General features: G+C 48.7%; 2 protein-coding genes across 5 annotated transcripts in view; both read right to left on the minus strand.

Annotated features, from left to right (window-relative positions):
• The window catches only part of TESMIN (testis expressed metallothionein like protein), a 41,057-nt gene extending 27,133 nt beyond the window's left edge, over nt 1-13,924 (minus strand). Inside the window, exons 1-4 of one of the 2 annotated variants that reach the window (XM_045775889.2) lie at nt 13,836-13,924; nt 12,940-13,491; nt 9,900-10,058; nt 1,750-1,841 (exon numbers count right to left, since the gene is read on the minus strand). In XM_045775889.2, coding sequence (XP_045631845.1) covers nt 1,750-1,841; nt 9,900-10,058; nt 12,940-13,416 — 728 coding nt within the window. In that variant the 5' untranslated portion in view covers nt 13,417-13,491; nt 13,836-13,924. Of the gene's footprint in view, nt 1-1,749; nt 1,842-9,899; nt 10,059-12,939 lie in introns of both variants that reach the window. The other variant, XM_045775890.2, reaches the window with a different exon arrangement.
• A 1,406-nt stretch (nt 13,925-15,330) lies between these two features.
• CPT1A (carnitine palmitoyltransferase 1A) overlaps nt 15,331-18,536 on the minus strand; it is a 50,896-nt gene continuing 47,690 nt past the window's right edge. For all 3 annotated transcript variants that reach the window (XM_087855095.1, XM_087855092.1, XM_087855093.1), the window contains one exon: nt 15,331-17,605. In XM_087855095.1, the coding sequence (XP_087711221.1) occupies nt 17,519-17,605 (87 nt within the window). In that variant the 3' untranslated portion in view covers nt 15,331-17,518. The remainder of the gene's footprint in view (nt 17,606-18,536) is intronic.

An 18,536-nucleotide genomic window follows, 5' to 3' on the forward strand; every position in this document is an offset into this window, starting at 1 on the left:
ACGCTAAGGAAAAGCATCTAAAGAGGTAAGGAGATAAGAGCAAATTGGTCGCGGTCGGGAACTCCTACAGGATGAGGCAACAGCGAACGGTTTTCTGCGTGCTCCCTTACACGGATCACACACTGGTAGAGACGCCAGATTACCAGCAGTACTGGGGATGCTGAGATAAAAACCATCAGGGCTCTTTCAGTGGAGTGACATCAAGTCATTCTTTGCAGAAAAAACCGCACAAACACAAAGCTCGCGCTGTTCCCGGCACATCATTTATAAAAGTATTTGATGACCTGCAACAATTACGTCCAAGAAAGAAAACCATGTGGCTGAGAGAACTGAGGAGAGCCTGGGGACAAGGTGGACGGACACACTGCCGTAGAAGCTCCCTCCTGCTCCCGCGAGAACGTGGACCGGCCGTGTCATAGAGACTCCTCAGACCGCACTGGGACTCCAAGAGCGCACACTCGAAATCAAGTGTTCGAAGTGCCAAGTCCCCTTGGCCGCTCCAGGTGCACTAAAGCACGTAGTAGTGCCCTACCGCTGGCCAGCTACTCCCAGATTACAAGAAAGATAAAGGGAGTGTCTTCGGGATGGTAACATCGTAGGTCATGCAGTGTAACCAAAGACGGGGGGGGGGGGGGGGGTGCCAGCAGGACCTAGAAGTTGCTTACGTGGCTTCTGTTTTGTCCAGAAGTGCGAAGAGCCATGATGACAGGACCAAGTATAACAGCCGCGACCGCACACCCTCCCTGACCCACCCCTGAGACAACGAAGCAAGGAGAATGGCGTCACACAGCTCGATCCTGTTAAATGAACTGAAAGTCACCATCTGCCGAGGCACTGGCGACAACCACCAAAAGACGGACTGCTAAAACCACCCAGCTGCGAACCACGTGAGCCACCGACACGCTCCAGTGGCAACGCAGACGGGAAGGCCTCGAGCTCTGCCAAGTGGTTCGCTTGGCCTTTCACGCTGCCCCCAGACAGCCCTCCTCCCACTCACCAACGCCAAACCAGCATGCAGGAGCCTGGAGGGCACCAGAGCCACAGTGGACATGTCACAAACTACTTGACCTGACGGGGATGTCCGACCACAGTAGACTGTGTGCCCCAAACTCATGGAGGCAGGAAAGGACTGATCTCCATAACCAACTCAAGGGCTCCATGAGCGGAAAGGGCTGTCCCATCCACTGTTAGCACATGAATGTTAACGAGGAGTTGCAACAGACTTGGTTAGTTTAATTAGTTACAATTATAGACGTGACTTTCAAATGGCAAGACAAGTCCCCAGCTAAGTGCAGCCCACCTCCCCACGGAGACCATGAGCCTCGGCACCTGTCTCTGAACGCGGGCTGACCCAGCAGGGGTACGGCAGCAGGCGGAGGCGGCCCATAAAGGCCCACTAAGACCACCGTCAATGTTGAGTGCCTGCCACACTGTTACTTATGTGGCTGACCGTGAAAAACAGCATCTCAGTTTAAACTGATGTGAGACCAAGACAGAGCTCTGGATGGCAGCGGGCCCCTGAAACACCGACATGGGACAGTGGACAACATGGGAGCCTTTCCATCAACAAACCAGACACACAGCCGCACGGTTGGTGCCACTGCTTAATGCAAAATATAGTTTCTAGAGGTCGCAAAGGTTTACAGGTAAAGCTGATTTTATAACTTAGAATAAAACCACCAAAGTACCCAAAAGCCTCTTAAACTCTTCTATTAAAGTAAGTGACAACTGATTGCTTTTAATCCTTACCCAGCCAAAGTTATTTTTGGTGGTCCTGGAAGAGCGGATCCCGAAGGGAGGGTAGACCCGTTGACTAGCGATGGTAAGGCTCCGTTTTCAAGCTGTAGAAAGTCAAAGACAAGCATATTTTGAATTAGATCATGTTTCCAAAGTTCCATCCTGTCAATCTCTAGGTCCAGACAAAAATGACTGGTTTTCTTCTGGAGGTTTACATCACAATCACTTTACGTCAGGCCCCACCACCATGACAGTTCCCCTCACCCTGGAATGGACTCCGGCCCAGGCTTCTCCACAGCAGTGGGGGAGCCCAGTCCATTGTGTCCCAGACCTGCCTGGCCATACGTGCCCGGGGGGAGAGAGCCCTGCCTGTGTGGACCGGAGGCAGGGGTAAGGATGCAGGGCCCGGCCAGACACACACAGCTGTCGGGCGCTGGCTGCGGACACTGGAACGGACAGCTTTCTCATTTTCATGACTACAAATTGTGAATGAAATTCAATGACAAACTTCTATACACTGAAACTGTTCTTTAGTTATGATGACATTCTTAGTATAACATAAGAGCCCTGGACATCCAAAGTCTTGTCAACCATTAGTGTCTCATCTTGTCAAAAAAAAAAAATTTGTAGTCAGTTTCAACAAATCCAAAGCCGTGTCACAACCTCTGTCCCCTCTGTGTCCTTTGCTTCCCCGGCTCTCATTTTGCTTTCTTTCTACTACTGGTTAGCATGGCTGACAGACGATATTCCCAGGAAAAGGAAAGGGTAGTGAAGTCAGCAATGACCTCATTCTCTTCTTATGCGAAGGAAGAAATGTAAAGTATTGCATAAATTTAGGTTTTGAGATGATTTGTATATATCACACGTCAATACCCTATCCTTGTCCCTTCCTCCCCTGAGAACAAATTTAAAAGTAAGTTTTATATAAAAAGTACAGTCTTGGGGAATGCCTGGCCTGCTCAATCGAAGAGCACGTGACTCTTGATCTCAGGGTAGTGAGTTTGAGCCCCACACTGGGTGTAGAGACTACTTAAATAAGTAAAACTTATTTTTTAAAAAAATACAGGCTTGGAAAAACAAACATTTTATTCATTCTATTCATTTTCTCTCTTCTGCCTCTTATTAAATTGTGTGTCATCACTGCCTGTGGGGTTTGAAGACCCTGAGAAGCCACCCTGGGTCCATGTCCCTGACCACAAAGCCCCGTCCCTCTGGGGAGCCTCACCCCAGGAGCCCCTCTCTTCTGTCTGGGGCTCTGCCCTCCTCACTCAATTTACAGGAGGGAAGTGTTCACAAGTTACTGAAACCAGACACCTGTTAGGCCCATGACCCCAGTGGCGGTCCAAAGTTTTACATTCTTTTGGAGAAAGGATTTCACAGTTCTCAGGATTGAGGCAATGCTTTGCATAAACTGGGGTACAATTTCCCTTTCCCCTTTGCTTATTTAGCCCCAAAGTAAAGCAGAGAAAAATAAATGGCTTCAGTATGGCATAGGCAGTTCAGCTAAAGCAACTTTATGCCGGAGCCCATGATGTTCTTCAGCAAAGTCTGGCCACCTAGGAGTAAAGACATAGACTCTAAGGCGGTCCTCTCAGTCACATCACCTGGGATCTTGCTAAAACGAAGATTCTGGGTCAGTGAGTCTGGGGCAGGGCCTGAGATCCTGCATTTCTATCAAGTTCCCAGATGATGCCCAGGTTCCTAGTCCATGTACCACACTGTGAGTAGTAAAGTGCTTAAAAATATATAGAATTTCGGGGCACCTGGCTGGCTCAGTCGGTGGAGCATGTGACTCTTGATCTCATGATTGTGAGTTCAAGCCCCATGCTGGGTGTAGAGATGACTTAAAAATCTTTAAAAATATCTCTGCAGAATTGGGAGTTTGGCAAGGAAGCAGCAAATGCATGGCTAACGAGATTGCCTCAAGGTCTCCACGCTGGATAAGAAGTCAGGGGCAGCCAACATGGGGATAAGAATAACACAGCCAAGAGAAGATGGGGAGGAGGTGGAAAGAGAGGACACTGTGGCCCAAAGGGGCACTGCCTCTCTGGTTGGGGCTGACCCAGTGGGGAAAGGAAGGCAGGCGCCTTGTGTGCAGTGTCCAGCAGACGCCGCCTCGGGCACTCCCAGGATCACGGCTCAGGATCTCCTGCACTGACCTATACTCCCCCCGCTCCCGGCTAACACATCATTTGAGAAATACTTATTTACTCACTCGACAAACATCTGACTCTGTTTACACCCGCTGCCTCAGAGATCTCCTCTGGTCTCAAGGCCTTAAATGCCATCTACACCCTGGTGAATTCTTCCCTCCAGCCCAGGTCTTCCTCACACTGACCTCTAGCCCCGCGAGTCCCACTCCTGCATGCCATCGCTACTCGGGTATCTCCAACGTAATACTTCGAGACCGGGGACCTAACTCCTAGTCTCCTCACAAAACGTGCACTCCCCCAGCTCTCTTGATGGAAACGCCATCTTTCCATTTGTCCTGGACGAAAACCTTCGGGGCATCCGTGCTTCCTCTCTTTCTCTCGCATCCCACATCCAGCCCATCACAAGCCCCCTTGTTAGCCCGCAGGGGATCCGGACAGGCTATGTCGGCTCCACTGCCCCCCTGCCCCCCCCCCCGGTCTGAGCTGCCATCATCTCTCCCCATCCGGCACTGTGAGACTACCCAGTGGCAGCTTCCCCTGCACCCACCTGGCCCCCGCCCTTCCCCAGCCCTGTGCTTCCTCATTTTCCATGTCCTTCTACCTTCCTCTTGCTGACTCCGTTCCATCCCCCTGGCCTCCTCCTTGCTGTCTCTACAGCAGGCTGACCTTGCGTTGTGCTGTTCTGCCTGCCTGGAATGTGAGTCACGCAGCTCACCCTCTCCTCTCAAGATTTTGCTCAACTGTCACCTTCTCGATGGAGCCAACTGTGACTTGCACCCTCCCCGAGGAACCTCTGTACCCTATACCCATCCGCTGCTCTCCTAGCATACAGTAGAATTTATTTAAGAGATTTCCCTATATTGTCTGTCTCCCACACTAAAATGCAAGCTGCAGGGAGCAGAGTCACATGTTTTCTTTTGCTTCTGTTTGGGGGGGGATCGCTTAGCATTAGCTCACCGATGTGGTCCCAGTGCTCAGACCAGCACCGGCCCTACTGAATGAAAGTCACTCTATCTGACCGCCCTTTACGTGCCAGGCTTCGCTCCAGGTCTCAGTTTACACAGACACACTAGACTCACAAGATCTCTACTCCTGTGGACCTGGCATACTCAGGGCAGAAGCAGACAAATGAACAAACCAAAAAATGCAAGACCATGACAGTACTGGGCAGAGAATCAGACAGGTGCCATGACAGTGACTGGCTGTCAACACTGGGGAGTCATGAAAGGCTCTTCTGAGGCGGTGATATTTTATATCAAGACTTGGGGAAAAGAGCACATTTGTCTTATATTTAGTATATGCATTTTATGGTGCAATGATAAAAGCATTTTAAACTCTAGAAAAGCATATCCATTCCACCTAGGAAGGTGAGGAATGCTCCACATCGAATGGGTGTGCTGGTGGGTGGACTGCAGGGCCACAAAGGACAAGTTCAGCAAATGGGCAGAAAGATAGTCTGGAGGCTATAGGAAAGGGCAAGACAGCCCTACAGGGTTGGCCCAGAACTGTGTCTTGAACCGATGCCACTCCCTCCCAACCCCCAGGGTCTGACACAGCAGTGAAGGTACTGAGTACTTGGTAAAAGCTTCACTGCTGATTTTAAAACAGAGGATAAATGATGCTTCCTGAGTAATTCCAACTTCAACAACTGAAATTTTAAGAGAAAATAGTGCCCAATTGTATTTTTTTATTAAAACAGTGACTCACTTGTTGTGAAATGAGATTTAATTTTGCTGGTACTGGCAAAAATCTTCCTACTAAAGTAGTCATTGGTTTAGGGACATCTGTAAGGAAGACAATTAAAATTAATTGATAACATATATTGTTTATATCGTTCCTTTTCTACTCGCACATGGAAGAAGGTACAAAAATGATCATGTATCGTGGATTTATCATGTGCAAAATCATTTAAACTTATCTTGATCCTATTTGTTTTTTTATTCTGCAAAACCTTTTGAGTCAATTTTTTTTTTTTACTTATTACACCCTTTTTCTTGGTCCTAAAGCTGCTGAACTTGTTTCCAGGGCTAGCCTACTATACTAAAAACAAAACGAAACAAAACTGTTGCTAGTGCCCAGGTTCCCAAACTGTGTGGCTATGTGCCAAGGAGCCTTCAGGTGCCACAGCACTCACCAGGGGGTCCCTGGATGTCACACTTTCGAGGAAAGCATAGCGACATCTGTTGGACACCACATGAACTACTTTCAATTTATGCGTATCCTTTTTTTCAAACGGTTACTAACTTGCTAGGATGTAAATACTTATTAGGCTCTTTGGACCAAACTATTTAACTACTGGAACTGACTGGTATTGCTTTGGTCTAAGGGTGCTGTGGAAAACATTCCTGAGACACTAGAGGCCCTGCAAATCTCAGTGTTTATGAGTAGAGGCAGAGGGAGAAATGGGTCTTAGTGTCTTGAATCACCTACCAGCTGAACACAATTGCTGCTCCAGGCTTAGGCATCCTTTGAGTAATGTTACCTTGAGACTTTGGTAACAGGATGCATTTATATTATGCTGGCATTTCAGATGTACGTGGTGAGGGGGTTACGATTATACAACAAGGAAGTAGATTTGGAGAACATTATATAAACCTTTTCCTTTTGTGGCCCTAAAGGCATTAGAATTTGTCATGCTCCAGAAGGAAGGGAATTAGGAAAGAAGCCCCGCCTGCTCACGCAGAGGGTCGGATGCCGCTCTAACCTACAGGAAACGGAGCCAGAAGACCGTGGTGGGTCAGACAAAAGTTTTGAAGACAAAACTCCAACCCCAATTCTGTATCACAGAAAAGCAAAGGTCTTGAAGGCATTTTATCTGTCCCTAAATAAAGAGACTATCAGGATGGAATAGGAGTTATAATATTTCTTTTACTCTGAAGTACCATTGAAATGGCATTTGTATTTAATATTGATTTAAATTATTGGCAAGTGCAGTATGGGGAGGAACAGAGTCAGTAATATTGTATCAGCTTTGTGTAGCAACAGATGGTAACTATTTTTATTGTGTTGATCAGTTCCAAATGTATACAAACTTTAAATCACTATGTTGTACAAATGAAACTACTATATGTGGTAGGTTAATTATACTTCAACAACAAAAAAATAAATCATTGGCAAGGTCAGCAAAGCATCTGGTAATTAAAATATTCTGATTAACTAAGATTTAGAATAACATGATTATGTATATAATCCACATAGAGATGCCTAGTTTTCAAGAATTAGGGTCTAACTTTTGTAAACACAATCCTAAAACTATGTCACTTATTCTTTCTTCAATCATTTATAAGTAATTTGAGGATAATTAAGTACTTATAGGTCATTTATTCTCCCAGTTTAAAGATGTTTCTGAGAGAATGGCAGAGAAAAATCAGCATTTGATATATTTCAAAACTCATGGTGATTAAAGCATAGTCATAGCTCTCACTGATTACACGAAAATGCTTCCATTAAAATGGATACAGTTTAAACCACATCTGAACTGTCAACCCCCTACCCCATCTGGGAAAGGCTAATGTTTCAACCCAGTCCCCTCTCGGCACACGCACTTGCTGGGAACGGCAATCACCTGTTAGGATCACAAGCTCTCTGACAGCCCAAGTAGAGGATGACTGTCCAAGAGCACAATGTACATAAATTGGTCTATAAAGGCTTTGTTTCTATTCTTAGTTCACTCATAAGGGCTAATAGGCTTGCCAAGTTGCCTATTTAACAACCTAACTGCCTCCTGTTTTACTTTTACTCTCTACACAAAGCCAAACATATCCACTTACCAACTTAAATATGATATATGACATAATTTTTTTATTAATGTACTCTGTACCTGACTGTAGATAATTATTTTGGTCTTGATACTGAGGAACCAAATGAAGTGCTTTTAGTTCTCTTGTGCCAGAATTGTCTATACACAGCATTTGTGTACCCCCTTTCAACTGACATATCACCTAAAATGAAAAATAATGATCAGGTTTCATTTTTAAAAGATATCCAGTAATATGAACCTAAATCAACTTAAATCTGAGAAAGTAACTTTAATCCAGATTTTAAGTTTTAATGGAAAATGGCAAGCTAAAGACCTGGTCTTGATTTCTCACTCTACAATCACATGCTCTCTGGAGCTACCACAGGGCAAAAATCCCCCAGGAAATGTTTTGTGAGACGTGCTCAGGTGTGGAATGCAAGTCTTGCTCATGCCTTCCTCTACAGAGGTGTCGGCCCACGGAGGCTGAGGGTAAGGACTGGGTGATGATGCACCGAGCTTCCTTCCCCATTCTTATGCTCCACTGTCTGCGCAGATGGAGAGAGTGGTTATCTGCCCAGCCCCAGCCCCAGCCCCAACAGATCCAGTTAACCACAAGAAAGACTTCATCCCCGACTCCATCTCTGGAGCTGATCACATCCTTAGAATAGTCTTATATTTTATGAGTTATTCTTTCCTGCTATACACACATATTATTATTCTACACATTTTTTAATGCCCTTTTACTTTATTTCCTACAAGTACAGTTTAGAAAGGTTAATCCAAGAACTGGAAGATTCTAAGAAGCCATGTCAGTCTTCCTGGGCCTGACTGGCACTCTCAGACCATCTCGTTGGATTCTGACCATAAATGATTCCTCAGTGAGCCAGGTGAGTCCGTCAGTCAAAGACACAAGTCAGGCAAAGAATAGGTGGGAGCCCTCGCTGGGTGCAATCCCGTCCGAGGCAATGCAGCGTGAAAATGAAGGCAAGAAAAATCATGGCTTCTGCCCACCCACAGCTTCTAATTCTGATGGTAAAACCACAGATACCCAGAGAAGCTGTGGTTTCCGACTTTAGGTTGTCTTTGGGTTTCCCAGACAGGAAACCCCAAATAAGCACAAAGGATCGATGTTAGCAGAATAACACCTACAGAGCCTATGTTAACAAAGTGCTGATCGCTGGGTCAAACCTTTATATCACCCTGACACTGGATAAGAGGCCAGTAGTCATGTTTGGTTGGAATTTTATTTGTATTCAGAGGAGAAAGTTATAGCCACACACACACACAGAGGTGCACAAAACTGGGAGAAATAGTGGGTCCTCCTGGGCTCTGCTGTGCCCTCCCCAACCCCCACCAGGAGCGCGTGCATGCTGCTTGGTAGTCTGGTGTAACTGGAAGAGTTCTCATCCCGATCACCTGGTCCACACATCCTGGACAAGCTCTGCTCTCAGAACCCACGTGCACCCGAGCAGAACCGCAGACAGACAGACAGGTACTGCTATATTCCATAGCTAAGCCAAAGTTCATGATGAGCTCATTCTCAAGCTATTTCCTAGTTAAAGTATGTGCCTTAGAGCTTAGGCCACCTTTCTTGGAATAAAGAGCTACCAAGGAAAAGGCAGTCTCTGGTTCTTCAGACTCTTTGCTAGAGGAACAGTCGGAGCCTGATTCTCTAGCTCCCCTCCTTCCCAGTCCTCATCACACTCTGACCTGGGGTCCCAGATGCGCCACTCACAAACGGACCATGTAACATCACTCTTTTCTTATCCATGAAGTGTAGATAAAAGTATGTCTAGGCTACAGCGCTGACGGGAGGATTAAATGAACCACACACGTTATGGACTATGTCATGCGAGTGTCACTTGGTATCATTAGGAATTTGGAGGCAGGCAGGAAGGGAAACGGCCACAGAACCGCAGCTCCCTCTACCCGCCCACCTGCCAAACCACACAGCTCTGCAGGCTGCCCCAACCCTGGGCCCACCCCCGGAGGGGCCTTGTGGTTACCCTCCTTAGCAAGGACAGTGATGTCCTGATCTTTGTTTGGTTTGCTAAGACCCAGGAAATGGGAATCTCAGAAGTGAACGGAGCATTAGAAAGGCTCTAATTACATCCCTCTTTTGATAGATGAGGCAAACAAAAATGTGGACTTAACCAGTAAACAGAATGAAAAACAGTGACTGAAATCAATGATTCCTATTAAATTACCAATGATCAGAATCAAACATTTAAGATAATGTCATTTAAACACAGTTTCTTTGGCATCATTACCATTGCGTTAGAGTCTTTCTTGTGAGAGCAGCCAGAGGCGTCCTCTGCTTCTTGTGATGAGGGGAACTTGCAACAGGATTCTGGACCAAGAGAGTTCTGAAAAGTTGCTTCCTCTGGATTGTTACTTATAATTGTACCACCTGCTTCCTTTATTTCCACCTAAAAAAAGCAATTGTTATTTTAGAAACCACACTGCGGACACCGGGGTTCACAGTTGCATACTATGGAAAATTCTATGTTTTTAAGGTAAAGAGCACCCTTACCTTTACTTCTTCTCTCCCTCACTATCATTCTCCCTATGGGGGGCAACAAGGAGGGGTGATAAGTCGTCTGATCGGCCTTGCTGGGGAGGAAGGACCCTGAGGACCGTCTGCCCACAAAGCTGGCGGTGTGATTTCGATGTGGTGCTCATGTTGTTTCAAACACACGGCGTAAGGAACAGAGAAGAGGCCCCAGCTGCCGGTGCCCCCGAGCTGCTCAACAGCCCCCCATTCTACAGGAGCTGGCAGCCTTGGGGGACCTTCCTTAAAATGGCCTCAAATGCTGACCCTTTCTCACCGTTCTTAGAGCGTGCCCATTAAGTTGTATGAAATGTTCCAGTTGATTTGGTTTTTACTCAAGAAGCCTCCAATCCTTGCTGACGTAGCAGATGTAATATTGATCATGTATTTACAGCAAAACTCATAATTGTGTAATGAGTGGCAGGATGATAACTAATAAAGCCTGAGGGCAAGAGGAGCTGCCAACATTGTTTCTAAGCCATTTCTGCTACAACCGCCAACTCAGTGACACACAGCAAAATCCCCAGAGAGGGCAAAGTGCCAGTGATACTACTGAAAACCAATGGAATTTAAAAACTAAAAAGACTCAATCGTTAAAAAAATTACCATCAGATTTGAGTGTTCCAAAATCGTGAGGATTCTAACATTTGCTAAGAATGTGAGGAGGGTTAGGATTGCATCGGCCGTGCTCTCCTGAGCCTCCATCTGCCCAGAGCGCCTACTGCAGACAGAGTACAGGGGAGCCTCCCCAAAGGCCAGGAGGCAGGTCCTAGAGTCCTTCCAAGAAGAGGGTGATTCTAGGGTAACATTCTGAAGTCCTCATATAAAAATCACAGCACAGATAACGACCTTTCTAAGCGTGGCTGTGGATGCAAACTTGGAGATGTGGAAGGGTGAAATTAGCAACTCCCACAGATAATAATTACTGGCAGGTTCCTGAGCACAGCAGACTAGCATGAAGGTATAAATCTTTAAAAACAGGAAGGTTTTGCTGTATTTCAAGTTATGGCTTTATTTTGATAATTCACATTTTACAGCAAGAGAAAATTTCAAATTTTCTTCTGCTTTCTGCTTTGAGGAACTCACCAGGCAGGAGCCATCAGAGTTTAGATTTAATTTACCACCCTGTAGGGGCGCCTGGGTGGCTCAGTCGTTAAGCGTCTGCCTTCGGCTCAGGGCGTGATCCTGGGGTCCTGGGATCGAGCCCCACATCAGGCTCCTCCGCTGGGAGCCTGCTTTTTCCTCTCCTGCTCCCCCTGCTTGTGTTACCTCTCTCGCTGGCTGTCTCTATCTCTGTCACATAAATAAATAAAATCTTTTAAAAAAAATTTACCACCCGGTCATTACCAAGTACTTATCCAGTAAATACATCAGCTCCTTAGCCGCAGGCAACTATGAGCTGAACTACTTCAGTAAAGTCCCATTTTTACAGAAGAGATATAAACAAAGTTCAGTGTGGGAATGAATTTCTAGAAAAAGGAAATTAGCAATTCATCCTCAATATTTACTAAAAAATAATCCCATTCTATTTAAACGATAAATATGTTCATGCTGTATCTTTTTCATTTTACTAGTTAACTAGGCAATTGGGAAAAAAAAATTTTAAAGCAAAGAAATACCATCCAAATAGCCTCTCCTTTATTTTGTCAAACCCACATTTTGTTAAAATTGGATTATATGAAAAGGCATAAATCTTATGATTTTCACATGAGCTAGTTCTGTTCCTGTTCTGGTGAATTCTCACTGAATCCACTTTGTACAGGAAGGCAGCCGTACTAGAGGCCCAACAGGCCAAAGGTGCCAGGAACCCAAGTTTGGCCTGGAAGCAAAATGGAGTGGCTGACATTTCAAACCATCTGAGGAAGATTCAAGGAAGACCTCTACCGTGGGTGAAGGCTGGTAGGACTGGGTGAGCTCTAGGGTCCTCTGTGTAAGCCAAGAGGGTGGTGGAGGCCCAGCCTCTCCTCCCTATCTTTTCTTTACACTAAGGAGCAGGGATTTCACTGAAGGAAAACCAGAAAGGCAGAAACCCAAGCTGCTGAAGCTATGGCTCAGGATACATGAAGTCAGGCGACAGTCATCCCAACACCAACTCCAAAGTGCTCCACGGAGGCTTGACTTGTAACTTACAACAGTGATTTAATGGCTGAGTAATCTAGTTTTTCAAACTAGATCCTCTTAGGGGGCCAGTACCCATTTCCTTGGGATTCTTCGTTTCCTTTAAAAAACTGATTTGTTTAGTTTCAGCAAAAACAAGGCAGAAAATCACCAGTGGTGATAGCAAAAGAGGGTACTTAGTGGAGAATTAGCAGGAATTTATGTAGACTGTGATTTATATTACATATGCTTAAGGAACAATCCCTCATTAGCAGAGAGAAGCTCTCACATTCCATTTTTTCCCCAGACATAGTGCCTCTAACATAAATGGGGCTTCTTTCCTAAAGCCAGTGAGTGATAGCCACAGGGCCGAGGGCCGCACACTGCCTAGCTGTTTCCCTCTCCTGCTGTATGCTCTCTGCAGCCTTAGGCCACTTTGAACCTGCCCCGCAGGACCTAATCCTGCAGGGAGAATGGCCTGGCTGGGTAGGCGCAAGGCTTCCAAAGGGAGGTGCTCAGTTGGAACGAGTGAATCCAACCCGGGCTGCTACCGATGCAGGGAAAAGGCTTGGGAGGGAAACCTTGGCCCGAGCCAGTGGTCTCACTTCTCTATCTGGGACGAGGCGACAGAGTCCCGAGCCAGTTTCCCACATGGATCTTACTGGAATCATCCGGACACCGGGGTGGGCGGCTCCTTCCCTGGCCCAGGCGCCCAGGGGCACGACAGCAGGACTCCGGTGCGGCGCCAGCAGGGAGGACAGGAAGTGCACGTTGTAGGCCTGCGGCTGCGGGGCCACAGGCAGCGTGGCGTCCTCCAGGGGGCTGAGCTCGGGGAGACTCGGGTACTCCGGGAGCATCTCCTCCTCGTCGTTGTCGTCCACCACGAGCTCCACTTTGACTTGACTCTCACAGTCCACGTGAAGCGGGGGGTTGAACGCGTGCAAGAGGGGCTCCTTGGGGTCCGCGGAGCTCAGATACGCGTCTTTAAACACGTGGAACTCATCCTCCTCGTGCTTCACCACCACCGGGGGTTTCAGGGTAAGGTTTTCAGAAGCAAACGGACTCTCTGCGCTGAAAAGGTCTGTCACGATTTCCTCCTCCGGACTGGACATCCCGCCAAGCAGAGGGGCCTCTTCCATGTCCACTGAGGGGACCTCGGGCCGGGCATCGCCACGCACCCCTCGCCACGCAGATTCCGGCCGGGAGCCGAGCACCTGCAAGGACGCGGCCAGGTGAGGCGGACACCGCCCCGTCCAGCCCGGGCTCCCCAGGGGGTCCCTCCGCGCCCGAGGGCCTGACCCGGGAGGGGGTCCCTCCGCGCCCGAGGGCCTGACCGGGGTGGGGGCTCCCTCCGCGCCCCAGGGCTTGACCGGGGTGGGGGCTCCCTCCACGCCCGAGGGCCTGACCGGGGAGGGGGTCCCGCCGCCCCCGAGGGGCCGACCGGGGGACCCACTGTCCCCCTCCCCACCTGCAGACCCCTAGGCCGGGCCGGGGGACCGCGGGCAGACCCGACGGCGGCCGGAGGGGCACGGGGTCAGGCCTCCTCCGGGGGACACACCTGGGGCCGCCGCGGCTGCCGGGGCGCCGAGTGAGGATGCCGGGCTGGGCGCGGTGAGCCGGCCCCTCACGTGCCCGCGGCCGTTGGCGGTTAGGGGCGGGGCTCACGCGGGCGGGGCGGCGGTGGGCGGGGCCTGACTGGGGGAGGGGCGGGGCGGGGCTCGCGGAGAGCCAGGTGGCCCGGGCGGGGGCGGACTGCTGCGGGGAGTAGGGCCAGGGAGGACGCTCCCAGGCTCCTCAGCTCCAGGCTCACGTGGGGGAAACTAAGGCCCCTAGACCAGTCTGACTTCTTCAGATCAAAATTAGGATAGATTTTTTTTCTTTCGTTGGATAATAAACTCTATACTGAAATATTTATACATTACAGAGAGCTGAAGTTCCCTGAAGGAACTTCCCACATGGATCTTACTGGAATCACCCGGACACCGGGGTGGGCGGCTCCTTCCCTGGCCCAGGCGCCCAGGGGCACCACAGCAGGACTCTGGGGCGGGGCCAGCAGGGAGGACAGGAAGTGCACGTTGGTTCCTCCGAGGTTCCCTAGTCCCCAGTCATGCTGCCTGCCAAAAGGGACACTGAAGTCAGCTGTGTATCCTTTCAGCCCTTTCCAGGGCCTCACAAACAGATGCCTGCATAGATGGCCTTACTCTGAGTCTATGGCTGAAATGCGATCACATCACGGTTGAAGTCAGTTGAGTTCAGGGCAGGGCTGAGAATGCACTTTGGGCTCCCAAACTGTAGGGATGGAGAAGGCAGCTGATATACACTGAAGAGCCCTCATAAAAGAAAATCTCATGAGCCTGAGTAGCTTGAGCAAGCACATCAGCCCGCAAGACCGTACCGTTCACATGCTTCTAGAGCAGCTCCCATGCATTCGACGGGCACAGCCACCCAGCTGAGTCATCAGCTGGCCAGCCTCAAAGGCCCAGGGCCTCTGCCATACTCCGAGATGTTCTTCCAGCCCTGCTGGATCAGCCGAAGCCAGCGCCTTGTGACTCAGGCCTCCCCGCACATCGCCGCCTTTCTCAGCCAGCTACCTCTGCCCACACATCTGCCTCGGGACACTGAAGATCCTTCGAATGGGTGCTTGGTTCTGTCCTCCTCCCACTGGATTTGATCTCTACCACAGCCAGAACCTGGCACAGTCCCCACTGTACGGAGCAGAGCTTAGCACACAGTGGGTGCTCAATAAAGACTATTGAGAAAATAATTCATGCATTCACTCAACATGTACTTGTTGAGTACCTACTATGTGTCAGACCCTGTTCTGGGCACGGGAGCAGGGAGAGAATGCATACACGTAGAGTGGAAACCCACAGCCCAAGTCAGCAGCTGCCCTTCTCAGCCAGGTCAGGGAATCTTGTGATGTCCACTCTGCCCAAGCCAGGCCATCTATGCAAGCCTCCTGTGGTCTCTCTCTCCTTTGTCTCCAGCGCCTGGGCTTCATCCCTGATTTATAACCTCCTTATTCATATAACAAAAGAGCCAGGGACAAAGACTGGGATTAATGTTTTATTAATGATAACATTCGTACTACAGTTCCCAGATTTACATCCAAGACAGCATCCTGTATTTACATGCAGCGGACAGTTCAAGGTAACAAATTCAAACCACAGCTCCTTTAAGACTATGGCTTATTCCAAATTAAATTAAATACATAATACTCTTCCCTCCTCCTTTCAACATGTACAATAAAAAACCCACTCTTCCTTCTTTTAGGAAATATAAAATTGCATTGATAACTGCACTGGTTAACAATTAATTACATTTGAGATATTTAAACCTGAGAGACAAGCCCAAATGTGTCTGAGTGCTACACGTCGACATTGGAATTCACACGTGAACACTAAGGTCAGTGGTCAATAGTGCGGGATTGGGGCGGCTCTGATCATGACTGACACCAGCTGTGACTGGAAGCCGCGCCTGCCCGGGGCAGAGTGGGCGATTTCCCCCCACACCTCCTAGACTATGAACCACAGATGAATGGGGGGTGGGGGTTATTACTGTAATTGTTCGTTTTCATTTTAGCTTTTTTTTGTCTGTTTTCATTTCTTCTTGCTTTTAGAGAAAAAAATCTTTGGCCCGTTTAGGTGGGATTTTCACATGATCACATATACATAAATGAAATACGCATGTGCGCTGCAGCAAAGCGCCCACCCCCTCCGACAGTCCGCCTGGTCATCGTATCCCTGGAGTGCACAACTCTTACAGAGGCAAGCCCCGCCAGAACAAAGTGGTCAGAAAAATAAATACACGGCTCTAAAGTGGACAGCTAAGCTGGTCGCTACAGCCCGGAGGCAGTGGGTCTTTCTCATTTCATGATCGCTTATTTTTACATTAAATACTGAAGACGATTCAGTGCATAATTGCTTTTTGGTCTATCAGACGCTTCAAATAAAGGCACGCCCCCCTGAAGGGCAGGCTGTGTTAAACCTAGCACCTGTCGCCTGCGACATTTTCGTCCGTCACCGAGATGACGTGGCCTACGGTTTCCATTCCCTCCCTCTCCTCTGGAAAGGAGAATGGTTCTCTCTCGCCAGGTGGGATTGGAAAGCACTCCCGGGGCCTATTGGCGCTGCACTCTCCTGACCATTTTGAGGTTATTCTTCCGGTTTCTCAAGCTTCGTTCCTTTGTCAGTGGTAAATGTCACGCCCTCCTTGCTGTCTGCCTGGGTAAGCGTGACCCTGAGGCATGGCTTATGCTTTCTTCTTCAGTGACTGCTCCCGACACATCGCACTTGACCACGACATCCCTTGCTCCCCATTTTTCACACTCACACTCTCTCTCTCTCACACACACACACAAACACACACGTTCTTTTGTTGCTTAATGATGCAAAGAAAGCAGTCTGATGAAGGGGGATCCAGCCCAGCTGCCCTCAGGAGGGAACTGGTCTTTCTAGGGGCAGGGAAACAATAGGAAACACTTATTTGGGGATACTCGTTCGGTAAAGTGAGAAGGGAGTAAGACACTCACAATTCCACCTGAAGACCTGACACAGGAAATCTTCCCCACGTCTCCCTTTCGCCTGGGGCCCTCCACTTTAAGGCACTGGGTTTTGAGGACTTGCATGGTCAGTAAAACTAAACACGTGGCGTACTACTCGCTTCCGACAAGGACAGGCAAATACTACCAAAATCGGACGATGACAGAGTTACCCACAGTGACAAAAACGGTTTCCAGAAGCACAGTGTTTCCGTTAGTGCGTAATACACGCATCAGCTACGAATGGTTAACGTCTCCAAAACTCGAACGCTTTCCTCTCTGAACAAAAACAAGCTCTGGTAAAAGTAAATGCCCGTAAGGACCAGGTATTCGGTCACCCCCGAGGAAACGTGCCACGTGCATTTCCAACGCGTGACGTCACAACCCCACTAGTCCCTGCGTCAGCTCAACCATGCTCGTCCCGCAGCCACACAGGCGGATGCAAAAACCTTCGGGGGGAGGGGGCACTTTATCAAAACGTTCCCAAAGTCAGGACCTGCCAGGAAGTAGTGGAGCTGTACTGCGCGCGGTGGGGACCTGCTGTCCTATAAAAAGAAAAAGACCGAACCCTTGACAGAAGGAAAACGTCTGAGTTTAGTAGAGCAATCTTGCATCCTGAACTACAATCGGGACCGGCAGCTACTTTTCATTTGGTTTTATCAGAAGAGCTCGTTCTCCTCCGCGGCGGCGGCCCTCGTGGATTATTTTTTGGAATTGGCGCTGAAGCCGAACAAACGGATGATGTCGGTCATTGCCTGTCTCAGGTGCTTCCCAAAGCGGTGCGAGTCCTTTCGTGGGAAATCAGGAAAGAAAAACGCACATTACAACGGGGGAATCGCACGCTTCACGCCCTTACACTCAGAACCTGATGCAAAGAACAGGTCTGTTCCCTGAGCTTTGCCTGAAGGGCTTCATCACTAAGCTGCCCGTTCTGGAGACGCGCTGGGGGTTCCGAGAGAGAACCGCTTCTAAGCTCGTGCGGGTGTGGTCTTGATGTAAGGCTCCCCGAACGCCAACGGGTTACATGAAGCACAGTGAGTGAGTGAGCCCCAGTCCTCCGCTACCGGTGACCTCGACCATGCTTGCAGGCAATACACGATGTGGAAAGGCAGAACAGAAACACGGATTCGGGGGCCACGCTTGGAAGGCGGTCAGGTGTTCCACTCCCACAGAACCCCGTAGACCCCGAGTCATCTTGTATGTGTCCTTTTAGCATGTGTGCGCTGACCTCAGTCCTCCCTCTGATATCAGACTGTGAGAGTTACACGAGCACTCCCACGTTAAGATTCAAAACCGTCGCTATGGGCAAAGACATACTTGCAACCAAATAGGATCATTTCTTTAAAATTAGGTTAAAGAGGGGCGCCTGGGCGGCTCAGTCCATGAAGCGTCTGCCTTTGGCTCAGGTCATGATCTCAGGGTCCTGGGATCGAGTCCCGTGTCAGGCTCCCTGCTCGGTGGGGAGTCTGCTTCTCCCTCTCCCTCTGTCCCTCCCCTGCCCCCCACTCATGCACGTGCATGCGTTCTCTCTCAAATAAGTAAATAAAATCTCGAAAAAAAAATAATAAAATAAAATTAGGTGAAATAATTTAAAAATTCATTTATCTGAAAAAGCCCAAACCCAGTAAAAAAACACATAGTTGAACTGCTATTTTCTGTCAAATTAAGGAAGCGCATGTCTGTCAGATTAAAAAGAAAACAGTAAAAATACTCGGTCTT

This window comes from Ursus americanus, chromosome 24 (genome assembly GCF_024610735.1).
Source record: "Ursus americanus isolate L20-20 chromosome 24, mUrsAme1.1.p, whole genome shotgun sequence".
NCBI classification, from domain to species: domain Eukaryota; kingdom Metazoa; phylum Chordata; class Mammalia; order Carnivora; family Ursidae; genus Ursus; species Ursus americanus.